Source organism: Oryx dammah, unplaced genomic scaffold, assembly GCF_014754425.2.
Source record: "Oryx dammah isolate SB20612 unplaced genomic scaffold, SCBI_Odam_1.1 HiC_scaffold_16, whole genome shotgun sequence".
NCBI classification, from domain to species: domain Eukaryota; kingdom Metazoa; phylum Chordata; class Mammalia; order Artiodactyla; family Bovidae; genus Oryx; species Oryx dammah.
The window spans coordinates 54813643-54841639 of record NW_024070200.1 but is presented as its reverse complement, the minus strand read 5'-3'; the positions used below and the strand labels follow the sequence as shown (position 1 = coordinate 54841639).

At 42.0% G+C, this 27997-nt stretch overlaps 2 protein-coding genes across 10 annotated transcripts in view; one reads left to right on the top strand and one right to left on the bottom strand.

Annotated features, from left to right (window-relative positions):
- CHD2 (chromodomain helicase DNA binding protein 2) overlaps positions 1-27997 on the bottom strand; it is a 129106-nt gene that overhangs the window by 68492 nt on the left and 32617 nt on the right. For 8 of the 9 annotated variants that reach the window (XR_005723873.1, XR_005723874.1, XM_040256989.1 and 5 more), the window contains 11 exons: positions 25450-25681; positions 21415-21501; positions 19748-19809; positions 13117-13221; positions 10156-10296; positions 8452-8585; positions 7523-7748; positions 6216-6316; positions 5277-5321; positions 4951-5129; positions 2909-3033 (listed from right to left, as the gene is read on the bottom strand). Coding sequence is in view for 7 of the 9 variants with exons in the window: in XM_040256989.1 (XP_040112923.1) it covers positions 2909-3033; positions 4951-5129; positions 5277-5321; positions 6216-6316; positions 7523-7748; positions 8452-8585; positions 10156-10296; positions 13117-13221; positions 19748-19809; positions 21415-21501; positions 25450-25681 (1437 nt within the window). In the remaining 2 variants the exon portion in view is untranslated. The remainder of the gene's footprint in view (positions 1-2908; positions 3034-4950; positions 5130-5276; positions 5322-6215; positions 6317-7522; positions 7749-8451; positions 8586-10155; positions 10297-13116; positions 13222-19747; positions 19810-21414; positions 21502-25449; positions 25682-27997) is intronic. The other variant, XM_040256988.1, reaches the window with a different exon arrangement.
- On the top strand, positions 26063-26607 carry LOC120875230 (histidine triad nucleotide-binding protein 1-like). The gene has a single exon (XM_040256990.1). It carries the CDS (start codon positions 26073-26075, stop codon positions 26433-26435), a length of 363 nt encoding a protein of 120 aa, XP_040112924.1. The 5' UTR covers positions 26063-26072; the 3' UTR covers positions 26436-26607.

The following is a 27997-nucleotide window of genomic DNA, read 5'->3' as shown; positions in this document are numbered from 1 at the left end:
ACCAATACAGACAGCAGAGGCAGACGGGCTACCCCACTGCTGGTGAGCCCTTCAGCCTGACAGTCACGGGCCCTTGTTCAGACTGCCCACCCATTCCACTGCCTGCCACTGGGCTGTTTAACGCTGTAATCACTACTCTCCAGACCTACATGCCGCAGGTGCACAGAGCTTCTTTTAAACATGCTAGTATCTAGCAGGAGTAGGCTGCACATCAGATCTTTGAATCCCACCCCAGATCTGCTGAACTGGAATATCTGGAAAAGGGCTCAGGACTCTGTACTGTTAACAAGCACTTCTGGACACACTGTAACATGGGTGTACTCCTTGGACCACACTTTGAGAAACACGGCTCTGGGAGACAGGCAGGATTTCAACAGCGTGCTAATAGGAAAGGACTGTCCAGATACTAGGGAAAAAAACTTAATTAATTTGAGCTAATTTAAACTTAAAAAAATAGCCAGAGTTAGGAAGTATGTTCTGGAAACAGGAAAGAGTCCATTTGGTAGGAAACCAGGGATGCATATATGCCATAAGGTTGAAAATATAAAAAGGTTCTTGAAAATCAGGCCACAGGGGGTTTACATATGTACAATACATGCTTAACCAGTGGACCAGAGACAACAAAAACTAATATTCACGTTAAAGAAAACTAACTGATTAGAAAAACAAGACATTTAATTCACCAAGAAGACATCCCTTTGAGTGATTTCCCTCTTATTTCTCTCACCTTTTCACACCACTGGGAAGGAAACAGGGTTAATTTTCTCCAACATGTCCTCTCCCTAGCAAACTGCCACTGGCCATTTATACACATGAAAGGAGGTTTGATCTGCCTGTTTTTCTGGATCTAGACCAAAACAGGTCTACTTAATGTAAGGTTCCCACAACCAGGGACCAGTAGCTAACTGGGCCTTTTTCAGCTGATTCTGAATTAATGAGTTTGAAGACTCTACAGGGTGTGACTCCGGACGAGGGCTCCTAAGAGTCCTGAAGCACAAAGCAAGAGGGTTAGTTACACAGCTTCCAAGGCTCCACTTAGCTTGTAATTGTCCTTTAGGAAGGTCACATCTCACTGTTCTCTGAAACAAAAATAATTTTCCAGCAATCGAGAACAGCAGCTACCTCAGACCTCCATTCTCAGTCAAAGGAATCGAACCTCAAGATCTTTGTTTCTCATGTTGAATGTTAAATATTACATAAATTTTAACAAGACAAAAAATAGATGGCTCAACTTGGAAAGTCACATAAACACATCTCTGTAATAAAAAGCCATCTTTTCAGCTTTGAGAAAAGCAGCTCACATGTCTTTGCTTTCAAGCTGTAGTCTAACTCTGAAATAAGAATTCTTGCTTTGCCACCAAATACTGATGAAATTAAGAGTTGACATCTGGGGAAGGAATGTACAGACACACACAAGGTGCTTTCCCTCCCTCCTCCACCGCTCTGTGCCACCATGATGCTGCACGTGCGCGTCCTGGCTGGCGCTCTCAGGAACACCAACAGTGTGCAGAAGAGAGGCAAAAGCCAGGCGCCTATCAGACCACGCTCCAAAGCCACTGTCAGGCTTCTAACCGTGATGATGAAGCCTGGTTACACTGGCAAATTTGGAATCATCCATGATCACTGCGCTGTACAAGTTGTTGAGAGCCTCACAGGCAGGCTTCGTAAGTGTGGAGTGACCAGCCCCAGATTTGATGTGCAACTGAAAGATCTAGAAAAATGGCAGAATGACCTGCTCCCATCCCGTGAGTTTGGTTTCATCATACCAACAACCTCAGTGGGCATCATGTACCATGAAGAAGCAAGATGAAAACACAGGAGGGGAAACTTCGGATTCTTTTTCAAGGGATATAATACATATGTGCAAATAAAACACCTTGAGGGAGTTAAAAAAGGTACTTTTCACCCTGTATGTTCTATGAGGACAGGGAAATCCTGTCTTGTCTTGGTTCTCTATTGAATTCTCAAGGCCTACATGGGTTCCTAATGCACAGTATTTAGGGAATACCTGAGTCTGCAATTGAATTTGGTGAATAAAATTCATGAGTACAGTCTCAAAGTACCTTTAAACCTCATTGTCTCATCTCTCTTCTTTATTCCCAAGACTATGGTAATCTTATTACAAAAAGTGAAGGATAATCTCACAACTTCAACTGTCAGAAAACTTTCTCTAAATGGGATGGCCTGTATAGCAATTCGGGAGTGGGGGAATCACAAGACTCTTTAGCACCAGTGTGTAAATTAGAGATCTTCTCTCGTCTTGGAATAATTCCTTCCACATCAAAAATCTGGGCAAATTACCTTGCTATTTATGCTCACGAATAACACAGTATGACACAGGTCGCTGGCTATTACCCTCCCAATAACTAAATAACAAAGTACTTTTTACTTCAGGTTAAAGTGGTAATTACACATACAGGAAAATTCCCAGAAGTGATTTCTCTTAATCATATATATATACACACACACACACACACATATATATATGATTTTTTTTTCTATAATATACAATGGACTTCCCTTGTGCTCAGTGGTAAGAATCCACTTGCCAACCCAGGAGACATGGGTTCGATCTCTGGGTCAGGATGATCCCCGGGAGAAGGAAATGGCAACTCACTCCAGTATTCTAGAAAATCCCATGGATAGAAGAGCCTGGTGGTCTACAGTCCATGGTATCCCAAGAGAGTCAGACACGACACAGTGACAAAGAATAATAATAATATACAATGGGGCTTCCCTGGTGGCTCAGATGGTAAAGAATCTGCCTGCAACACAGAAGACCCAAGTTCAATCCCTCGGTTGGGAAGATCCCCTGAAGAAGGGAATAAAAAGGAGGAATTCTTTGCATCTCACAATCTTAAACAGCCAGAAACAGTAAAGAAAACATCAAACATAGTCTTCTACATACTTGCACCAGGAGTGAGCAAGCCAGTTGAGACCTTCCAGCTGATAATCTCGGAGCTCCAGATTTTCTCCTCCTAAATATGCCGGCTGTTTCTTTAAAGCCACAAATCGTGGTCTCTGCTTCAGGGCCTAAAATGCAGAATTGAACAAAGACCAGGTGTGAAGAAAACCTTCTTTCTGTTCATATGTTAAAACGCTAGCCACGATTTCTGCACGCTACACTAAAGCATAAGATCTGAAGTCTCACACCTGTATCACCAGCCACACCTGACCAACCACGAGCTCCTGCATCGTTGTCTACATCCCCAAAGCCAGACTGCGGGCCGAGATAATGTTAGTTATTGCTTCTTTCCTGAAGTAAGTTTGTGAACATCATTAAACGGCACTTACTCTACATCATCTCTGCAGTGGGGCAGTGAGTCACCTATTTTCCTCTTGGCGTTACCTTACTCTATAAACAGCACAAAACAATGCCTCTGGGAAAGTCTGTCTATGCTACCATAACAGTGTCTGTAAATTCTGAAATGCAGCCCACCTCCCAAGCCCCAACTCTGAGAGTCTGGCTTTCTGAAGAAAAAGATGCTGCTCTCACCTCCAGAGGTGTGAAGATTTGGCAATCTAGTAAAGCCATGTCTCTACGGTTTGCACAAAATGTGGATTCTACAGCCAAATCAGTTTGGGAAACACTGGGTTAAAAGTTACATACATCCCATGACTCATGACTTTTCAGAGTCTACCGTGTTTGCGGACGTTGTGAGCTTATAAGGAGCAGCTTATTCAGGAGTGTGTCCCAAAGTGACTTGACCACAAAAGCCTTTTTTTTGCAGGGAGCATTTCTCTGAAGATGAGTGCTCTCTGGAAAGAGTGCCCTATTAAGAAGTGTCATCCTACTGAAGTATTTGATAAGGTAATTAGCGCTTGTTTCAGCTCTCCTCTGTGAGCAGCTGGCAGTCAACAGCATCAGATGCCTCACTCGCAGCTGTCTGCTCCCGTCAAGGCTCCCCACAAAGCTTCTCCCGTCTGACCCTTCAACCGCTGCTACTTCCCTCATCCTCACACCAACTCTCCCTTCAGGGGCTTATTCTAAATCTTCCTGGTGGGACCTTCTGGCTTTAACAACTACTTACTCTGGAGTCTCCAACACACAGTCATTAGATTAAGCTTTCTAAATGAAATACTGTTTCTGGCCTGCTGCTCTGCTTAAGAGGGTAGGCTTATCAATACCCACAGAATAAAGTCAACATATCCTTCAAGGTATTCAATACATACACACTTTGATTTGTCAGTATCACCTCCCTCTTCCAACCCTGAGGCCCAGTGGTCCCCCAACTACATTACAAGAACATCTTTCTCTTAGTATCTTTCATGAGAGGGCAATAACCTGGGCCCCCTTTTATCTTGTCTAACCAGCTCCAACCTATCCTTCAAAGGTAGGGCACTTCACGCGCCACAACTTCCTCTAGTTTAAAAAGCCCTGCAACGATCCCTGTGGCTCACTGGCTTCTGCCTCTGGACGCTGTCACACTCACTGACCTCCAGTGACACACTGCTTTGTACAGGGACAGGTTTGGTGCCATGAATTGAAGACAACCTCTTGGACACAGAGGCCATGTCTTACATATACTTTTATTACTGAGGACCCAAGCATTTCACTTTATACAGGGAATAAATACCAACAAAAGACAAACATCTGTACAAACAGTCTAGCATAGAAGAGAGCCTGTACAGATCCTTGTCTTTTGTAGAATTCAGAGTCACTTCCCTTTCTCGTCACTTCTTTCAAGGCGTCTCCACAATATCTCTGAACTAGATATATCTAACTGTATAAATAATAAGATGAAATGAGTCAGTAAAGCCATCATACAACATATCCTCCTCTTCTGTTTTAATGGTTTTCCTTCGATACCAAGATTAGGTCATCTTCTTCCACTTTAACACGAGACCTGTCCTTTACTTCTTTTCTCTTCCCAACACGCATGTGTGTGGCCAGACCTTTTCAGCAATACACCTTTCCCCTGAAAACTCAAAAGCCTGCAGTCAGCATACCTTGCATTCTCTTGTGGGGATGGTTTTTGAGTTGTTGCGACTGTGGAAGCTGTCGATGCAGCTCTGGAATTTCTTTCCGATCAGGGCTTCGTCTTCCCAGCTGCACTCTGAATAGGGCAGTCCCATCCACTTGCATAGATACTCAGGTTCATTGGAAGGGGCCGGCTTCCGGCTGTGAGCTATTTCACATACAAAAATTTACAGATCAGCAACTGCCAATTAAAGGAGAGGGGTGACATTCTGTTTTATGTGTACCCAAGGCAACACCACGTGGCAAAACATGAGCTGCTCTTAGACAATATTTATAAACAAGATCTCTCACTTACCTGGAAAGTCTGTCTGACCCAGTGTAGATTTGCTTGTCTTCACAGCTAAATAAATGGAAAATTAGGTAAGTTATCACCAAGACCAAGAAAAGAGTGACATTTCAGGTCCTGTGAGGAAGAGTACAAATATACTCTACTATCTCACATCCTAAAAAAATAAAAAAGAGACAGCCGTGTTGTTCCCACAACCCTGTCTGGCCCCATTTGTCTGTCTCCCCACCCGCGCCTGCAGCCCCACCACCCCATGGAGTCATCCCCCCAGGCCAGGCCTACTGCTGAGCTGAAGGACCAAGCCCCAGTCCTCCCTGGCTGGCAACCCCACCTGCCGCCCAAGCCACGCGAGTCACCTGGTGCTTGGCACGCCTACCCCCTGGCTGCCACCTCACTGGCGGGCCTTTCTCACTCTCCTCTGCCGGTTTCTTCACGACTTCCAAAAGTTGGAATGCCCTCAGACTTCTGCTCTCACCATGTATACATTTCTTGATGATCTCATTAAACCTTAGGCTTTAAATACTATCTACACACAGATAAATTCTCAAGTTTCAATCTCCAACTAAGACCGAGTTCTAAATTCCAGATTCACATACTCTACAGCCTTCACAATACTATCCACTTAGGTAACTGTGAAGCATATCAAACTGACAAACTAAGCTCTTGACTTCTCTTCCCTTAACCTTGCTATTTCCGTAAACGGTGCCTCCAGGTTTGCTCAGGTGAAGAATAATGACACCACCCTTGCCACTGCTGTCTTCCCCCATCTCCAAATCTACCAGCAAGTCTTGTTAGCTTTTCCTTCAAAATAAATCTAGGCATCTGACTATTCTCCAAAATTACACCTGCAAAAATGCATTTTTTAACATCTATACATTACTCCCAAAAAAGAAAGTTCCTTTATTCCTGGAACTCCAACACTGCTTAAATGAGTTTCCATGTACTTACCTATTACTCTTTCTACGATCTGATACTGTTTGTTCAGCTCCGAGGCCAGCTCTTGTTGGCAGTTGAAATATTCCACATCTTCAGGAGAAACCTTCCCTAACCTGCCCAGAAGTCAAACAGGAAAAGTACATACTAATTAGATCTGGAGAATTTTAAGAAAAATATGTAAGACTTGTAGAAAACACTGAAACCACAGACTTAAAGGACACACCAGTTGTTCTTGCTGATGTGGCCTGTTTACAAAGAAACCTGAAAATAACTATTTTGTGTGATGAATTCATGTGATCTGTGATAAATTCATATATCTTAACAGACAAGGCTGGTAAAACTCAGATTTATAAGAAAAGATGTCTTTTTTTAATATATGGTGGACTTTAGGAGTGATTAAATGTTGACATTTTTAGAAAACCAATTATTCTCAGTTATAAAACACCACCAGCAACTTGAAATTAAATACTATAACTTTCAAGGACTTTCAAAATTCTAATAATTGTTTTACAAACTACCCATACCTCAGAGATATATATTTTCGCTTTTGACTCAAAGAAAAAAAAGTATCTGATTTACTGAAATAGCATATTCTGCACAGTAATAAAACAGCAATTGGAACCCATTCGTCCCTATTCCTAACACTGAATAACCTGATCACATGATACTGAAGCGTGTGTCTCCAGAGAGAACTTACACTTCTTATTATCAGTTTAGGGGTGTGGGTATTGTGGCCCCACGTTTCTCGTACAACTTGGCATGTTCAAAGCTGTAAGTAAGCTAAAAACCACAAGGTGATCACAGTTTCAGAACATTCCTGTCACATCATTTCTGTAAACTGTAAAACCAAGATGAGTTTTAAGTATACCATATCCCAGAGAGTTCTAGAACACTAAACTCCTGACATCCAGGCTATGCCAGCACAACCAGAGAAAGTAACAAGGTGCTTAAGGACATGAGCCTTGGACTCAGGCTGCAGAAGTTCCAGTCTGGGGCCCGCAGAGCTGCTCTGTAGCTCACTCTGCCAACAAATAACACTCTGTACAAATCTCACAGGCTTACTGTGAGGACTGACGACAAGATCAGGTCTGAAAAATGCCCCATTACCTAGTTGTTATTATTAAACTCTACAGACTTCCTGGCTATACATAAAAATATGTATTATCTTCAGGTCACAGTTTTAATAAATGGATGCCTCCACATTCATTCAGGTGACAGCAGAATTTGATATTCTAGACAGTCACGTTCTCCACTATTTAAAAACTCTCCCTGCCCCCAGGCTGCAAATGTATTTCTTGTATCTAGGAAAGGTAATGTACCATTGCTTGATTTCATCCTCTTTCTTCTTGAAGTTCTCTAGTTTTTTTAGACCCTTCACTTTCTGTTGCTGTAAGGACTCTTCACTCTCCCACGTGCTGTGGATATATGACCAGCCCTTCCACTTGATGAGGTACTGGACTTCGCCTTCATCCTTTTCAGGGTCAAAGTCGTTACTAGGGTCTCCATTAGCTTCGACTGCATATACAGTGGTTGAAGCTCCAGTGGCTGCAAAAAGATTCAGTTAAATTTTAAGAGGCCTATGAAACCAGACCCTGAACAGCTTCCCAAGTACACAGTTGTCTAAAGAGTCTCTTTTCGGATGAAGTACCAAAATCCTTTATCTTCAAATATGCAGAAATTCACAAGCAATACAGAATGAACATGCCCAGCAATTTCAAATGTTTTCAAGATGCAAAGCCAATTTTTCCCATTTAAACATTCTAAAATTTGCTGGTGAAATCAAAGAAATCTTTGTGTTCAAACACAATAAACATGGAACAGCAACATCCTTTTGTTTTGGTCCCTACCAACTCAGGCTAAATACATAAAATTTGGGCCTTCTGAGCAGAGAGAAAAAGTAATCTGCCAGCTTCCAATGGCAGGGAAGTGGCAGCAGGAAACACGTCTAGCCGCAAAGGTGGCAAGAAGCCCCTGAAGCAACACAGGAAGTAGGCTAAGGAGACAGACAAGGGAGCAGCAGCATTCAGACAGACACAGAAGAGCAGCAGAAGGAACTCAGGAGCTAAAAGCAGAGGCACAGCCAGGGCCCTGGCCACAGGTGGAGGGGGGGAAGTCAGAAAAAAAACAAGCCGTTCCTTGTGCCCGAGGCCACGGTCATCCTTAAACCCATTCCTACTTAAACATTTGCATTCCCTGCCCTAACACTTGTTGCCACCTATAGCAAGAATGAAGCACTGTCTTTGCATACCTCCTTTCTTTCCCAGCCTTGAATCTAAGACCTTTTCAATAGTTTCACTATTATCCTGCTGTTCATCAACTCCTTCTCCAGTCATTTCAATGAGGTCATCTGAGTCAGTCTCAAAGTCATCGTCTTCTTTATAACTGTATGAGGAATAATGCCGAATAAATAAGAAACTATCTTTTCAGATCCAAAATCACCATTTGTAAGATCATTAGGACAACGCTTTTGGCTCCAACATGGTGTTTTGCAGATCAGCCACGATAAAGTGGGCTCAAAGTTCATTTTTTTGTTCCTGCTTAAAGTATTACTGCATGTTCACAGATAGCGGAAGGAAGGCTAACTCATATTTCAAAATAAAAACTGACTAAAGTGATTTTTGTAAGCAAGACACAGAAAACTACAAGGACATTCTTATGTTTTCATTTTTTAACGACATCATTATTATGTATAAACAAGGAAACAACCATGAAGAAAGAAAATGCATAATGAAAAAAATTGCCTAATGAAAAAACTGGTTCTAAGATTAATGCATCAACCCTGCATTTTGTCTCCCAATAACAAGAATATGAAATTTAAGTCTTCAAGTCACTGACCATGCTTCCTGGTACTAAAAATATTAAAACATAATTTTCCACCATATATTACATTAACAACAAGGGGTTTGGGAGTTACAAAAGAGAAAAACACAATGCTGGAGGCAGTACAGCTAGCTGTAGGAGGAAAAAGTGCTAAGCTACACGTTAATATATTCAAAGCCTAGTCTTAGCTTTCAAATTATTAACTGCATTCATTTAACAGGTTATTAACAACTTCAGGATTCAGCTTCACCATCTTCAAGTAGACCAAAAGAAAACTATGTACCCTCTAAAATGAAATTAAATGCCCTCTGACTGGCATAAAGTCAAATATGTATGTTTTTTATCTATTCCTTTATTTCATTTTCTATTAATTATTCATACACTATCATAACCTTGTTAAGATTATTACATCCAAGTAACATTATATAAAGAAAGTGAAAGTCGCTCAGTCGTATCCGACTATTTGCGACCCCATGGACTATACAGTCCAGGGAATTCTCCAGGCCGGAACACTGGAGTGGGTGGCCTTCTCCTTCAACAGGGGATCTTCTCAACCCAGGGATCAAACCCAGATCTTCCGCATTGCAGGCAGATTCTTTACCAGCTGAGCTACAAGGGAAGCCCAACACTATATAAGCTAAAACTCAAAGGAATTTATCTGATTGAAAGTGCAATTCAAAAGTAAGACTGCAATCCAAATGTCTTTCCTAAAAAACAGTGCTATACCTTTATTTTTGTTATTTTCTTGTCTTGGCCAAACCACAGGGCATGTGGGTCCTTATTTCCCCAACCAGGGATCGAACCAGCACCCCATGCATTAGAAGCATGGAGTCTCAACCACTGGACTGACAGGGAAGTCCCAAAGAATGGTATGAAATGAAGATAATGTCACTACCACTCAAGGAAACGTGACCTTGAAGTAGTTCTCTTCATAGGATGAAGGCTTGATATGATTTATCACTATTTCCATTTTCCTATTGGCCAGGACCATTCTTTTTGAAAGAACCTTTCTGAATACAATCTCAAGACACAGGTCATATTTTCACCTGTCAAATGCCTGATCCTGGACTTATTAAAAGCAAGCTCTAGCGCCTTCCTCTCACTAATGAAACCCTTCCGGGACATCACCTACCTCACATTTTTAGCTGCTCTGCGGCGTGTCTGCCTTTTGGGAGCTTCATCATCTTCATCCTCATCATCAGAAGAATCTTGCTTTTTCCTCTTTCCACGCTGAGTCTTAGGTTGCTTTTTAACACGAGGTTTGGGCACTGTTCTAAAGTGAGAAAAGAAAAAATGGCCAAGTCCTTATTTCATTATTTGGTGTCTACTTCAAATCTATATAATTGTACTTCCCAGAGCAGGGCTCACCATAGAGATTAACCAAGGGAATGTTAAGACATGACCATGAGATTCTAGTTCATGAGAAACCTGCTCCACTAGGAACATGGGGACGGCTCCACTGCTGAGACCCTCCAGCCATTTATAGGAGACACCGTCGGCCCACTGTAACGGCAGGTTCCACACCCACGGACTTAACCAACCATGGATCAGAAACTTATCCGGGGGGAAAAACGTCCACAAAGTTCCCAAATGCAAATTTTGAAACTGCTGACCATTCGCAGCAGTTTACATAGTGTTAACATTGCAGCAGGTATGAACAGTAATCAACAGACGACTAAAAGTACATGGGAGGAGAGGCCCAGTCTACACGGAAATACAACAGCACAGCATTTCACATAAGGAAGGGACCTGAGCATCCGCAGATTCTGGCATCTGTTTAACACAAGGCTCCTGGGACCCATCCCTGGCAAGGATAAAGGGAGGACCGCACTGTGGGTTCTCGGGCAACGACCCTCCACTGCTCCTCAGGACCACCTGACACGACGACACACACACAGCCTGTTGCTGAGGGCAGCTCTCTTCTGGGCAATTTGGAAATATCTACCAAAGTTACTAACGTAACCATGTTACTTCTGGGAATAAGTAACAGATACAAACAGATATAAACCGATACAGGCACAGTAAACTATTCACTGTGCTATTTGCAATAACAAAAGATTAGAAAAACTGAACGGTCATCAAGTGGGAACTAGTTCAATAAACAGAATACTTGTGATTGTTGTTCAGCCACTAAGTTACGTCCGACTTTTCTGCAACCCATGGACTGCAGCATACCAGGCTCCTCTGTCTTCCAGTATCTCCCGGAGTTTGCTCAAATTCATGTCCCTTAAATTAGTGATGCTATCTAACCATCTCATCCTCTGTCATCCCATTCTCCTTTTGCCTTCAATCTTTCCCAGCATCAGGGTCTGAAAACAGAATACCATGCGACCGTAAAAAACAATGGAGGGAGGAGTTTTTTTGTGCTTTGGTAAGGAAAGATTTCCAAGAGAGATAATGAAAGAAAAACGCAGGAGAAGATGTTATCATCTGTATAAAGAAGTAAAGGACAAGAAATAACTACACATATTTTTTCTTCTATGTACATAAGACACCTTGGAGACCACCTGAGAGACTGTGCCCTGCCACAGACCACAGGCACAGCTGAGGAGTCGGCCCTCTGCAGGCAGCACCTCCCCTGCAGCCAAGACCACGGGCACAGCTGAGGAGTCAGCCCTCTGCAGGCGGCGCCTCCCCTGCAGCCTAGACTGAGAGCTACAGGCTAGGAGCTCTCACAAGGAAATCAAGTACTTCAGCAGCGGCGAAAAGGTGAGAGGAGTAAGACGGTGACGGAAACTCACAATCACAGCCATCTCTTTCTCTCATACTTGCCGTAACCAACACTGCACGGACAGGTGGCCAGAAAGTCAATAAAAGATGGGCAAAATCTAGAAGACAGGCCTGGAGTGGGCTTCAGGGCTGAGCACTGAGACTCAGATGGAAGGAGACAATACTCATCAATCTCCCTACAGGGGTGGAGGGGAAGGGGGCAGGGACAACATCCTAAGCCATGGACAGACAAGTATTTCTGCTATAAATGGCCAGAGAATAAGTATTTCTTACTTTCTCAGACAAGAGGCAAAGTTGAGGCTACCACATAGGTACTTACATAACAAGAGAAAATAAATTTCAACAAATATTTTACTGAAAAAATTCAAAATAAAATAATGATGATCAAGTGTATTTTTTGTGATACAACATCTACTAACGAGAAGAACAGAATTCTTTCTGAAGGGATGATAGCATTTCACTTAATCAGGATTCAAATTTAGTGTTCCTTATCACAAAACTACAAATGTTCACCAGAAGCTATACTGAGGGACTTCTCCAATAGTCCAAGGGTTGGACTTTGCCTTTCAGTGCAGAACCCTGGTCAGGGAGCTAGGATCCCACATGACTATCGGTCAAAAAATACCAAAGCATAAAACAGAAGCAATGTTGTGACAAATTCAATAAAGACTTTAAAACCGGTCCACATCAAAAAAACTTTTAAAAAACAAGCTATATTGAGCTCACAGGCCACATAAAAATAGTGATGGGGAGTGGGCTTTGGCCCAGACAACATACACCAACCCCTCCTAACACTGCAAGGAGAAAAATCTTCCTGGGGCCTCACTGCCTCCTGTCTTCCTCTCTGCATCACCAGTACCTTTTGTTGCCATCTGTCTGATCAGAAATTACCAGTTTCCTCCCACCTCCACCTACTTCCATCTCTGGACAGCTTCTTTGCTTAATGTCATATAGATCGTACGAACGGTAATAAACAGTAGAGTATGTTTCAATCAGCCAACTAAACGTAGGAAAAATTAGTTCTCCCCAAAAGAACCTGTACCCTGGTCAAATACACAGAGAGCTTTTTTTAAGAGTAGAAGATATATTTGTTCCTTATAACCAGTCCACCTGGAATATGAAACACCAAGATTCACTCTCTAGCTATGTACCGTGCAAACACACAAAATCCAAAGCAGCTCAGTCATCCAATTACTTGCTAACGATGCAGACGAGCAAGAAGTTAATCAGGCACTCGGAATCCAGAGTCACAACACACTGCAGCTCGCCAACTGCGGCCCTCGTGCCAGCACTGCACCATCGTCCTCAACCTAACACAGACCAAACTCAGCCAGAGGCAGAGACGCTCAAGCACACACTGCACCTTCTGGGGACAGGTCTTCTGGCTTTCACTGTTTGCTCTGGTTCGCTCTCTGTACTGGAGCCTTGTTCCTGTTCATCTTCTGAGAGCTCCCGTTTCCATTTTTCTCTGTGATCAAAAGCAAAGCAAATTTTTTTTTTTTTCTAAAAGAGTTCCTCAAGATCGTTTCACTTGAAGAATGTGACAAAACCAATTTCAAGCAGAAGAGCCAAAAAAGGCAGGACGTGTATATTTTAGATATTATGCTAAAAGATTTGTTTTAGCTCCAAATTTTGGTTGGGCTCCTTCCTGCGATGTGTAATATCTATTCCTATTTTGTATCTGGTATCAAAATAAATGATGAAGCTAAGGCTGTATTTTTTTTTTAACTATTTGTTCTAAAAAACAAATGTTGCCAATTCTCTAATATTTTATTTTTATTTACTATTATCATTGACCAGACTGAAGCTATAATATATACTAGATCAGAGGTTTTCAAATTTTAGTATGGATCTAAACTATATAAAGGATTTGCTGAAAGAGTCTTTTGGGCCACAGCCAGTTTTTGATTCAGGAGGTCTAATGTGAGGCCTAAAAATCTGAATGTTACCAAATTCAGGTGATGCTAATACTATTGTGAGAGTTCTCTGAGTACTACACTAGCTATCTTCAGAATATGTTGATTAAACAATCCCTGAAATTATGTTGTTAATGATAAACCTACCACCTACTAATTAACCTATCCAGCTAATGAAGTAGTTTTAATAATCACTAAATACAGTAGGTGTTCTTTTGCTCATCAAGATAACAGATGACGTGGGAGAGCCATACCCTATAGGTGCCCTGCTCTCCCCCAGCAGTTTCTGAAGTTTACTTGAAGACCAAAAAAGAAATCACAGGAACTCAGCTCATTTCCCACCTGCAGCGAAGAAGGAAGGAACACACATAATAGCAACTGGTCATGAGACATCTAGGGAAACAAAAAACAGGCAAGAACCTGGGTTTAGGGTTTCTCTCTAAAGAAAACAATTACCATGTGCCTCTGGGTCTCTGTATAGAAAATGAGGTTATGTTAAAGACAACTGCTGTCAAATTCCAAAGTCAAGTCAATATTCTTCATGGGAAAATAAGTCAAAGTCATAGTGGAAGAACCTTTCTAAACAGTCCTACACTTGATTCAGCAGAAACACCAGGAAGGAAAATGTCCTCAAGCCTTCCCTGAAAAGGTCATAGAGCATTTCCACACACATTACTCAAGTTCTACTGGCACAAAGGCAGGCAAGTGGGATGCATCTTTGTTAAATAAAGATACAAAGAATGAATCCTGTCAGTCTGCCAGACAGGTAGGGTGCTTATGGACAGTGACTGGTAAAATATTAAGGTCTGCTATTATCACCTAATATCCATCCCTCCCTCTTTAAACCAAACCATACTTTGGGCACCTGCCTTATTCTCCTTTCCTAGAGCCTCATAAAATAAATGTGTTCTAAAGGATCCAAGGAATAGATGGTGATGGCCAGGAGGAAAAAAGATGTCTCCAGCAATGGGGAGACTGGCACCTAAGGATCTAGCCTTCCTTGGCCAAGACTAGAACAGTTTATTTACCCCTCAGAAGGAGCTTACACAAACTGGAGAGCAGTGGTTTTACAGGAAACAAGCTTGAAAGAACATGCACGTAAGCCCTAACGGAGAGCAGATGAGATGAGAAAGATCTACAATCAAGTGTTATTCGTAATTTCTATAACTCTGCCAGGAACAGAGACTGTCATATCAGAGTAGCTAACGAGGTCCACTTCAACAATTTTAGAGACTAAAGTGGCAGTAGACACTGAGAGAATGAATGTTGAGAGTTTTCCAGTTAAACTGCAGATCTGTAGACATACAGATAACCAACAGGACTTCGAATCTTCCAATATGAGAAGGTACAAAAACTTAACCAATCAACTAGTCCAAAGTCCTATTCCCATAGAAAGGGGAAATCAAGCCCAATGAGAACAAGCTGTTTGGTATATGTCAAACCCACATTTCTGCTACTCACAACAGAACCCACTGAAGACCATTCCAGGAGCCGAACAGTTAAGAGGCTTAAAAGGTTGAAAGGAGTGTATATGTATCTGAAATTGGTGGATTATTTCAAACTTCATTTTAATTTTCAAGAATGGTTGGGGAGGGGGCAAGTTAGGACCAGCAATACTGTTAATTCTGTATAAGAGGTGAAGTGAAAAGGGCAAATCAATTACTAACAGATTACTGCCCCAACCCTGGCTCTCCAACAGCTGAAACCAACATCCACCCCTAGAGTTTGCTGGCTTCTCAAATAATGTAGACTGTATGAGGAAGACTCCCTGACTAAGCCATACATTACAAGCTGGGCTGCAAAGAGAAGTCTCAAGTATGAGATCATGATTAAAATAGTTTTCATCTTAAAGGAGACTTGAATTGCCAGATCCAGTTCTAAGAAGCCACCAGTGGGATTCCCTAAATGGGAATCAATAGAACTTTGGTCAAAATTTTGGGAACTGGGGGAAAAAAATACCAAGATTTGACCACTGAGGCCTCAAGGCCATATAAATAGATAGGAAAAGGTCAGAATGCAAGTTAACTAGATATGGTTTTCTTTCTTTACTGGGAAAACGTGGATTCCTTTTCTCTTTACTGGGAAAAATCAAATCTAAACAACTATAAAGAAGGGAATGAACAAAAGCCATTTTAAAATAAAATAAGCCTAAAATTTGGCCAAGAGCCACTGAGTCTTCCTAATTAACTGTCTTTAAGAGCTCAAAGATGGGAACTCCTTTCTCCTCCACTTTAGAAGGCAGATAAGGAAAACAGGGAACCAACTGCTTCAACATCACTGATTTTCAGTCGATTTCCCCAAAGAGGATGGTGCTCAGAAGCAAGTCTCACTGAAGAGGGTGAGTCTGCTCTACCAAGGACTCTCTTCTGCCGTGTCACGGGACTGTGGCAGACTGCCACTTTACAGCGCTGGGAAGGAAGAGACAACTATAACCTCAGCTATAACCTCAGGAGAACAACTGCAAATGACTACAGGCAAAATCATGTTAATTCCAGGTGGAAGAGAGGGCTCTAGGACCACTGTTCAGTGGAGCTGAACACTACTGGGACTGCAATGAGTCAGCAGAAATCCTACCCAACATTTCACAAATTAGGACGGCATGAATAAGGACTGCCTTACCTACCTCCTGAGAAACCTGTATGCAGGTCAAGAAGCAAGTTAGAACTGGACATGGAGCAACGGACTGCTTCAAACTTGGGAAAGTATGTTGGTTACATGTTGTCACCCTGCTTATTTAACTTCTCTGCAGAGCACATCATGAGAAATGCCAGACCGGATTAATCTCAAGCTGGAATCAAGACTGCTGGGAGAAATATCAACAACCTCAGATATGCAGATGATACCACTCCAATGGCATAAAGCAAAAAGGAACTAAAGCACTTAATGAAGGAAAAAAAGAGTGAAAAAGCTGGCTTAAAACTCAACATTCAAAAGCCAAGATCATAGCATCCAGTCCCATCACTTCATGGTAAATAGATGGGAAAAAGGTGGAAGCAGCAACAGATTTTTTTTCTTGGGCTCCAAAATCACTGCAGACAGTGACTGCAGCCATGAAATTAAAAGATGCCTGCTCTTTGGAAGAAAAGCTATGATGAACCTAGACAGAGTATTAAAAAGCAGAGACATCTCTGTGACAACAAAGGTCCACAGAGTCAAAGCTATGGTTTTTCCAGTAATCATGTATGGATGTCAAAGTTGGACCATAAAGAATTACCCATTATTAAAAAAATGTTTTCCTCCTCTAAGCTTTTAAAATGCTAACTCACATGACTCCAGCAGAGTTAGTCCCTTCTAAGACTGTAGTCCTTAAAGTGTCAATGTCACAAAGGCAAAGAAAGTCTGTGAAAGTGCCCCAGACTAATGAAAGCTGACATCTAATACAATATTTGACCTGAGACTGGATTCTGTACTGCAGGTGGAAAATTATAAATCAGACTGTTGAGCTGAATGACCAAACTAGACAAATTAGACAACGGTATTGTAGCAATGTTAAATCTATTTACCTTAAAATTGTATTCTGCTTACAAAAGAGAATATTCTTATTCTTAGAAAATATACACTTAGTATTTAGGGGTTAAAGACCATGCTGTATGAATCTTAGTCTGAAATGGCTCAGAAAAAATATTACCTTGTGTTATACATAAATATATATATAAAGAGAACTCTCACAATGATAAAGCAAATGGGGCAAAAACGGTACACAGTGGTGAATCTCAGTATACAGGCATTCCTTGTACTGCTCTTACCCTTAAAATTTTTCAACTCTTTGAAATTAATCCCCCCAAAAAAGTTTAAAAAATGGTTCCTTTTAAAAACTTTAAAATCTGTGAGACAACCTGCAGTGTTTTCGAAAAACACTGCCCTGTGCTAATATTTCACAATGTCCACTCCTCTGAGCGCGCCTCGCTCAGTTCTGAAGCCCATGTGCGCACACGCTGGGTTGTCGTCCTTGCTGAGATCACAGAGGGCCTGGCAATGCAGTCTCTCACGACCTGAGTCTCAGCAGCTGCAGGACCTCCCCTAAATCATGTTACTAACTAAACTAACTCAGAAGAGCTCTCCACAAACCCCAGTGCCCTCCAGCTGCCCAGAGGAGGGCACGGCGTGAGGCCAGCCCAGCACCCAGACAAACAGGCATAAGGAGAACCTCCGCTTACGGTAAGTTCCTAAGGAAGAGCCCAGAAGTAGACAAGCAGCCTCACAGAAGACACCCCTTCTCCCCATCCCCGACAAGGAGTAGAAAGGTTCTACTCGGGCAAAGAACGGTCACAAGGGCCTCTCAGAGTTGCCTGCTTTGGAGAGCTCTCAGGATTGAAAGGAGAGGGAAAAGCAAATACAGAAATCAGTCAAAATAGCAAGTCTGATGTATTACACAGGGGCTGAAAGCTGGAGGGATTCTCACACCCAAATAAAGCTACATAAATGAGGTGTTCAGGGACTTCCCCTGGTGGTTCACTCCACTGATGACAGGTTCAATCCCTGGTCAGGGAACTAACAACCCACATGTACAGTGGCACCGCCCCACAAAAAAATTAGGAGTTCAGGTTTTCAAGTACAGTACATTTAGATTCCCGCCAATGGACCAGCAGAATGTAGCCAGACGGTGGAGGAAAAGACACATGCATGGACTTCCCAAAAAGCCTCCAAAGCCTTTAGCCTGGGAAACTGAGATCTCCTGAGCAGGCCCTGGGATGGGAAGGCCCAGAGCCTTCTGAGCTGCCATGAAGCAGGGGCTTGCCTACAGTTATCATTTCTGCAACTCTAATGAAATATTTAAAACACATATGGAAATTGTATGCCCTCTGGGCAGGGCAAAATTAAATACTATGACTTTTCTTAGCATAGTTTCTAATAACTGTGTTAATTACCAGAATAAGTATTACCCTATTTTAGAGATGGGGAGATTTAAAGCCTCTTGTTACTGTGCCTCAGGCCAAATACTTAAGAATTATGCTGTGCTTAGTCACTCAGTCGTGTCTGACTCTTTGCGACCCAATGGATTGTATAAGCCCACCAGGCTCCTCTGTCCATGGAATTCTCCAGGCCAAAATGCTGGAGTGGGTTGCCATGCCCTCCTCCAGGGGATCTTCCCAACCCAGGGCTCAAACCCAGGTCCCCCACATTGCAGATGGATTCCAGATTCTTGACTGACTGAGCCACCAGGGAAGCCCATGAATACTGGAGCAGGTAGCCTATCCCTTCTCCAGGGGATCTTCCTGACCCAGGAATTGAACTGGGGTCTTCTGCATTGCAGGCGGATTCTTTACCAGCTGAGGTTTTAGGGAAGCCCAAGTTAAGGATTACTAACACTTTAAAACAGAGAAGATATAACTGGGACTCTCAACAAGAGCCAAGGACAACTGTTTACCAGGAGAAACCCCTGAATTTGTGTGCAGGGTTTTGAGTATTTTTCTGAGAAGACAGGCTGTAGAATTCTGTTTGTCAAAGGGATTCATACATTCCACCCTATAAAGATTAATTATTTCTCAAAAAAAAAAAAGTCAAAAAAATTTTTTACCATAAGTAGAATTTTTAAAGTTTTACAATAAGAAATATATAATCCGTATCATAAAGGAATTTCACATTAACCTCATGAATTAAAAGTTTCTTGCTTAGGAACTGCCAACAGTGAAGCCACACGGACACAATAAGGTATTTCCTATTAAAATGGTGTCCAATCAGTATAACTTTATCACACCAGCACAGAGAACAAACAAACAGGAAACACAGCCCACCTAAATGTGCTCCTTGCTTAACTGCAACAGAACACCAAATGCCTCTATGTTTGGGATTTGTGCACATTTTTAAGAAAAATAATAATAATGGGGCTGATAGGGCAAATAAGATGGAATAGCTGTGGTGTGCCCTGAAAAGCAGCCCAACATTTAACATTTGAAAAACTAAAAACTTCAAAAGCCACTGCTGTTGCAGCAGACTCAAAAGAGACAGGAAGCCAAGACAGCAAGAGACAGAAGCGGACGCTGGGCCCAGGGCACACTGCAGACACAAGGCAGGCAGGCCCACAGACAGCCGAACGTACCAACGCCACAGGCGAGGACCACCCCAGGGGAGACTTACTGTTTTTTCAGCTGCCTCTGGCCTCTTCTCTTTGGGCTCCCACTCTCAGACCCGCTACTTGCCTTCAGGGTGTGAGGGGGGAAAAAGATCAGAGACTTTAGTTCACAGTTTTCAGGACAACACAAGCCCCGGTTCCACAATGTACTCAATGCAACATTACTCAATACGAGCTTTCAGACAGAGAGACACCTAAGCCTCTGTTTGGTGGTGTTCACTCTTTCATTTTGCAAATTAATTTGTCTCTTACTGCTGAGTTACCTGTAACGCCAACAAGTATTTCTTTCAGCCTGACTTCTGAAAGAACATAGTCTAATAAAATTTTGTGATGAAGGAAACATCCCGTATCTACAGTGGCCCACTGAGCAGCCAGCAGTCACACGTGGCTGAGCCCCTGAAATGTGGCTGCTGTCACTTAGGAATGGACTTTTCATTTTACCTGATTTTAACTAATGCACATTTTAAAAGACCCATGTCTAATGGCGACCATACTGGGTCCTGATACAGAATGTCTGGCACGAAAACGCCACACAACATCTAGTGTGCCTTTAAAGGCGGTGACTATGAACGTGCTTCATTTCAGACTCAATAAAGCGAGCCAGCTGTACTCTGCTGACAGCAGCAGAGCAAGCGATTAGTCACGGACGTTTGAACAAGTCTTTTCCCCACATGGTAAACAAATCGGCAAAATCCTCCAATTTCTGTTGGTCCTGTGACCTACCAACAATGTGTTAATTTATATACAAAAGGGAAAAGGTACACGCACCATGTGCTTGGTTATAACAAACATGGGAGAAGAAAGCTAACTAAGGTTAACCAGCTCAGAGGTCACTCAAAATAAAACACCATAAATGCTCCGCATGTGTTATGGCCAATCACACTTTTAAAGTCTACTTACTGCCCCAAATTCATTAACCTTTGGCTACTAATATTTAACTGTTATCAGTGGGACGCTACATAGTTAAGAACAGCAAAGTCCTCCAAAGAATGCAGAGGGGACACTTCACAGAGAACACGTCTTCAGAACGTAGTCTATAAACCTAACACAGAGTTAAAACAGATTTTCCCCAAAATCTTCACACAAACTGAGGGAAGGTCTGATTCTATAGAGACAACAAAACCCAATATATAACACTAATTTTTAAAATCGACCTATTCAATCTCAGAAAGTTTGATCAGAAAGTAAATAGGCATTCAACATTTTATACTGCACATTAAAAATGAACTCGGAAACCAAATTTTAACAATACAGGTAAAATAAAATAATTACGTAAGCACTCCCCCTTGCTCAGCAGTAAATCTGAAACGACTTCCACTGCCACCCTTGCTTAGTGACCCAGTTAACAAAATCTAGAATTTACAAACTCGACGCTTGAAACAGTCAACTTCTTGCTATAACCAACTGCACCAGGAGAAACAGACAGACAGACAAAAATTCAAGGGCAGCTTTATACAATACTCCACTAAAGCACACACTATGACATGATCTTTCTGGTCATTTTTTTTTAAAGCCACACGTGGCTTCTCCAGCTGTACTAGGTTTAAAAAACTTGCTTTCCGGTCACTTAACTCCCATGCCTGAAGTTCATGGTAATACAAACCAGAGTCAGAAACAATGAAGTAAGATAAGGAGTGTGATCATAGCCCCTTAAAACATTGTTTTTTCTTACCTCCTCCTTAATATTAAATCGTGACGGTTCTTGTCTGCTTCGGTTTGACCGCCTAACCCCATAAACATCAGGATATTCTTCCCACATCTGTAAGATTAACAGACTACACATGAATCTTTTTTTCTTGACCCCCATTTACTATTTACATTATTGGAACATATATTTCAATTTAAGTAAATTCAAATAACTAAATATCAAAGGGGTTATTTTGTTTAATGAGACAATAAAGGACCATCTTTAAAAAGAATAAAGCATATTACCCTAGAACTCATTGTCACAGTGCCTCTTCGTCACTACATGGCCATTAAACTAGAAAGTATGTTGCTTACCCATTGTCAAAATATAAACTTACAGTTGAATAATATGGAGACATAAGAGAACTGTTTCCACTAAAAAAATATTTACTTATAAATTTTAAGTCCCTAATGTTTTCAACTTCAGCTTTGACTGCATAAGACTCATCTGAGAAACTCAAATCAAAAGAGCCCCACCACCAACTTTCTGTTAAGTAAGAATCAGTTTATTTGTATATATTTAAAAATTCCTCAGGATGTGCAAGATGCCAGAAACGGTCAAAATTCATTATTTCGAACATTCAGCTTGAGTTCTCAGAATGAGACCCACTGGCACCCTTGCTCCAGCACATTCCATTTCACTAACAGTATTTAACCCTTTGCCTTTAAGATCTGATTTTGGCCTCTCCTGCCTTCCAAGATGGCCTACACTCTTTCTATAGAGTGTATATCTCCCCAAATAATCCTCCTTTCACTTTAAAAAATTCAAATTAACAACTCGAAAGGAAAAATACAAAAGGCCCCCCTTTTCTCCCTGTTGCGTCTAACCTCCAGCCTGTCTCTTCTCCCCGCAGGTAATGGCTGATAAGTATGTTGTGTTTGAGTGAAGTGAAGTGAAGTGAAAGTCATTCAGTCGTGTCCGACTGTTTGCGACCCCCTGGACTATATATACAGTCCATGGGATTCTCCAGGCCAGAACACTGGAGTGGGTAGCCTTTCCCTTCTCCAGGGGATCTTCCCAATCCAGGGATCGAACCCAGGTCTCCCATATTGCAGGAGGACCCTTTACCAGCTGAGCCACAAGGGAAGCCCCAAAATACTGGAGTGGGTAGCCTTTCCCTTCTCCAGGGGATCTTCCCAACCCAGGAATCAAACCACGGTCTCCTGCATCGCAGGAGGATTCTTTACCAACTGAGCTATGAGGGAAGCCCATGTTGTGTGTTCTTTTAATGAAATCAATCACCTATAGGCAAAATGAATTTAAAAGACTGTGGAACACTGAAGTGAAGATGCACAACAGAGTTAAACATTTAGAAGAGATGCTTGAAAGCCAAGATTAGAAGGCTGGATTTGCCACTGAAATACAGGAGGCAGTTAATGTCATGAAAATATTTGGAGTGAGGCAAGAGAAGCCTCAGGCTGTGGCTCATCATAAAATGTGTGGAAACTGGACCCCTAAAAAGACAAAAATGATGAAAGATGATTCAGGAACACAATATGTCACAAAGTCAAGGGAGGACATAATCAACAGTACCTTAAAAAAATATATATCCCAGGAAAGCCGAAGAAAATCACCCCCTCCAAAGCTAACAAGCATGGTGTTCTAGAACAGGCATTTCAGAACGAGAAGCCATATAACCATGTAGCTCAGTGTCCTCAGTTTGCAAAAGGGAAGAATCCTTAACCTTAGAATAATATGAGTCAGAGGACAAAAGATCCAACCAAGAATTAGTAACAATCCAGTGGCAGGAAATAAAGGCAAAAAAAGGCAGCAAATGTCAGCAACTCAAACCAATGGGGCAGAGAAAGGGAGGCACAGCAAGAGCTTTGCTCCAGCCCTGCCAATCAACCCACATCCACCCTTTCTTGAACCTGAGAGCTATGAAGTGGCTCCACAGGAATTAGTGTTTATTAACTGGGTGGCTCACTTCTTTAAATGGTCCTACATTAATTAGTTCTACCATTTTAAAATATTAGGCATTCAGGCTCACCTGTTGGGACTTTATTACAACATACACTGTAATGTGTACATCCTAAAATCACCTTGTGTTCCCATCTGTCCTTTTGAGGGGTGCTGCTGCTGCTGCTAAGTCACGTCAGTCTTGTCCAACTCTGTGTGACCCCAGAGATGGCAGCCCACCAGGCTCCCCCGTCCCTGGGATTCTCCAGGCAAGAACACTGGAGTGGGTTGCCATTTCCTTCTCCAATGCATGAAACTGAAAAGTGAAAGTCAAGTCGCTCAGTCGTGTCTGACCCTTAGCTACCTCATAGACTACAGTCCATGGGATTTTCTAGGCAAGAGTACTGGAGTGGGTCGCCAGTGCGTTCTCCCTTTTGAGGGCTAGTGATACCTAATTCAACCCTCCAATAAAAGCTACCATTTGAAAGAGAAGAGTGTACAGAAAACAAAGAGCGTTCTTTAGAAGCTCGTTTTAGAATAATTATAATTATTAAAGTCATGACCTAATCATTCTAACAGGCTAGTACATCCATCCAGTACCTATTAACTTCTTAAAATTGATCACCTTAACTTTAATATTTCTGCCTAAACCTGTACTTCCGTGGTGACATGCAGTCTTAATCCAGTCTCTCTCATATACATATGTATATTATACACACACACATATATTTGGCCTTACAGTTGATTCCCAGAATCCCAGTCAACATGACTTTAGTAAAGTTTTAAACACCCTGTGCAAATTGTGGTTTCTATAGCTTGCTTTACTCTCTGCAAGTAAAGAACTCATCACTGTACAGAATAAAGTTAAAAAAGATGGCCAAACAGGCCTTCTGCAGGTAAATTTCTGAGCTGAATGACACTCAGAGAAGATACTCTAAGTGGTACCTTCCATACACATGGTCTCTCTGAAATAAGTTACCACCTGAAATGTCTCTTGTGAAGGGTCTCCACACACTGAGAGGCAACACAGCACAACCCCTGAGTGTCTTCAAAGTCCCTTCTCTGGTGATGAGTTAGCTAGTAAGGACAGTTTTCATTTCCCTGTCCCTAACACTACAACACTACCAGCATTCCCCAACCTCCCACCAATCCTTCAGGGCCATTTAACCTTAAGCAATGACTATACTGGGAACAGAAGAACTGAAATAACAGTTAATCTCAATTCTGCCAACAGTTAAAAGCCAGTGTTTTTTGTTTTTTTTTTTAATTTCAGGATTGCTGAAGCTATTCTATGGAACTTGCAGGCAATTTAAAATCGTTTGTGCTCCTGGGAAGATCTCTTGTGTGCAGACACAGATTTGTATCTTAGAAGAAAAACTGATTTCTCATAAAGCTTTCCACATAAGACATTTTTAAATTTCTAAAAGCAATTTTTAAATATTTTTAGTGATTCTAAACTTAATTCTCTCAAATTAGAATTTCACAAGATCAGCCACATCTCAGGACTACCTAGACCAAGTCATTATTTTTCCCCAAAAGGAATGCATCCCAAAGTGTGGACACCAGGGAGAAAATTCTATGCAACTCACTTTTCACCTTTTTGCATTCTCTGCTGGAAAATTCTTCTGTTAGGCAAAGAATATCTATATTGCCTAGATAAAGATAATTTCTTTTCTGTGAGGAGTACTTCTCCTTCTATTCTTTAATAAAACACAACACCCCTTATTCTTGGACTGGAATCACCCATCAAACTACAACTGTATTTCACAATCATCTGTGAATGATTTTCTCTGGTATCACTCACTATTGTGCTAAATATATATATATATTTAACCATCTTTTTTAAATGCTAAAAATCAAAACAACAAAAATGTCTCTCTGCCCTATATGATGATGGTTCATCTAATTATTAATATTTTCCTCATAGCCTTGTGTCTAACTAGTAGAGCAGAAAGCAGTCCCCATTTAGATCCAGAGACAGAGTATTACTAGAAAAGGTAGCTGCAGATGAATTTTCATTATCAAGACACACTAAGGAGCTTCCGCTTCCCACAGGAACGCAGAGGTCTGCTCTCTGGTCCAGGCTCGCGGCACACTTGTACTGTTCAGCAAGGCCGATACCTTCTTCACATCAGCTATCCGTTCCTTCTTAGAGGCTGGTTTCTCTTTGGCTTCTGGAAGGACTGGCTGGGACTTGGAACCTGCCGATTCACTCTCAGACTCCGACTGACTCTCCGAAGATTCAGAACTACTATTTGACTCACTGCCATGGCCACTTCCTGGATCGCTGCCCTGCTCACTCTCCGACTGGCTGCCTGAGTCTGAACCCGAAGCTTCTTCAGATGCTGAATGACTTAATTAAAAAAAAAAAAAAGATTTAAAAAAAATTTAAGAACTGCCACATAAATCGATTTTAAAAAAAAAATCCTAGCATTAATATGACAGCAGATAGGAATTTGGGAATACAAGATCAAAAATTTCAAACATACTTTTATATTATTTGCAAATAATGTCACTAGTGCCATTCTCAACATCCCTGACACCTGACAGCTACCATTTCCTGACTTACTCATATGATGCCATATGCCACGTAATTTATATAGATTAGCTCTTTGAAAAAGTAAAATAAAACAGGGGATATTATTTTGTCCTTCACTCAGATGAAGAAAAACTGAAGCTTAAAAGTAGTTAACCTCCCTCCTCCCGACCTTCTCCCCAGCCGGCCGCACGGGAGGGAGGCAGAGATGGCAGATGAGATTGCCAAGGCTCAAGTCGCCCGGCCTGGCGGCAACACCATCTTCAGGAAAATCATTCGCAAGCAAATTCCAGCCAAAATCATTTATGAGGATGACCAGTGTCTTGCTTTCCATGACATTTCCCCTCAAGCACCAATACATTTTCTGGTGACACCCAAGAAACATATATCCCAGACTTCAGCAGCAGCAGATGATGGTCAAAGTCTTCTTGCGCATTTTGATGGTTGTTGTTTCAAGAAATGTGCTGCTGATCTGGGCCTGAAGAAGGGCTATCGAATGGTGGTGAATGGAGGTTCAGATGGGGACCAGTCTGTCACGTTCATCTCCACGTTCTTGGAGGTCGGCAGATGAACTGGCCTCCTGGTTAAGTGTGCTATAGGGATAATTTTGCCTTCTCTATGCAGTGATCAGGTTTGCAAGTTCCAATATACTAAACAATTTTGTTTTTGCCTGTGTATGGAGATATTGCAAAAATAAATTTTAAAACCCATACATTAAAGACTTTGTTGCATGGCCTGAAAAACAAAAGTAGTTAAATAATTCTCCAAGATGACACAGGTAGGGTTTGAAACCAGGTACATCTGTCAGAATCCACTTATTTGTTCATTATTCAGCCCCTCCCTCCTCAAGACAAAGACAAAATCAAAACAAAAGGAACAAACAAACAAAAAAGCAACCAACACAGAACAAAACAAAACCAAGGCAGAGTCAGTCAAACAGTAAAAATGCAATCGTTGCAATTATCCAATCAATGGCTCTCAAAATCAGGCGCAAATTAAAAACACAGACACAGTAACCCCAAACCAGAACTTCTGCCCTGAAATTTCCTGCAGGTGAGTCCCAGACCTGTAGACTTAAAAGAAAAGGATAAACAAAGAGTCTAGTCCAATAAAGACTGCCACTGGACTCCCACACAACCCCAACTTCATCATTCCAACCCCCCCTCAGGAAAGCGCAACAGCAACAGGTAAATGACAGCAGAAGTCACACCAAAAAATAAAACAGAAGGCATGTTCTTCAATGCTAAAGAGAGAGCCGGGGCATGGTGGCAGGAATGAGGATACTATAAAGAGAAGAGACCTAAATCTGATGGACTCTACAGGGGAAAAAAGGAAAAAAAAGGTGGACAGCTCCCCCAGCTCTCCTGCTTAGAACCTATCTATTCATTTAGGAGAGGCAGAGCAGAGGAGGAAGCAAGCAACAACCCAGAACCTAAAGTAATGCCAACACAAAGGACCTCAGGTCTAGCAACCAGAAGACAAAAGGCACACGACGGGAAAACCAGAAAGGGATTTTAAAAAGAGCGAGGCTTTTTATCTACCACCACTCCTTTCCAAACCAGAAACGAGGGGCTACCATTTGACAGCCGTGTCCACAGATGAACAGGACAGTACCCAGGTAAGTGACATTAGCCCAAATATCCCGTGTGACCCACAGCAAGCAAAATACAGTCAGAGGGGCTTCAGTGGACAAGAGGAAGCAATGAGGACACAGGGAGAGGGAGAGTGTCTGCCTTGGGAAAGGGAGCAGAAGGGGAGAGCGACTTCACATGTGTCCCAGAGTGGAACAGATGCCGAGTACCTTACATGTCTGTCTGGCTTATACGTTCACCAGCACAACACTTTTAGGCATTACCACCCTCATGTGGAGGATGAGAGTGCTGGGGGGAGTGAGGCAGAAATTCCACCTAAAGTGTGGCTCTAAAAAGCTCACGTTTTATTTCACCACAGAGTTCAAAGACCTAGAGACTCAGCCGATCACCCTGAACCCTGTAACAGTGACTCAGTACCTTCAAGCCCCCACTGCACTGACTGACTCCTGGGTCCTTGGCACAGTCAAGTTAACTAGTCCAGGCGACTAACACATCTTAACTCGCTTATTTTCCACCTGTGACCACTCAGAAGGTGCTCAGC

What these genes read in the sequence shown, in the direction of transcription:
- LOC120875230 (XM_040256990.1), top strand. Translation starts at nt 26,073, where the DNA reads ATGGCAGATGAGATTGCCAAGGCTCAAGTCGCCCGGCCTGGCGGCAAC.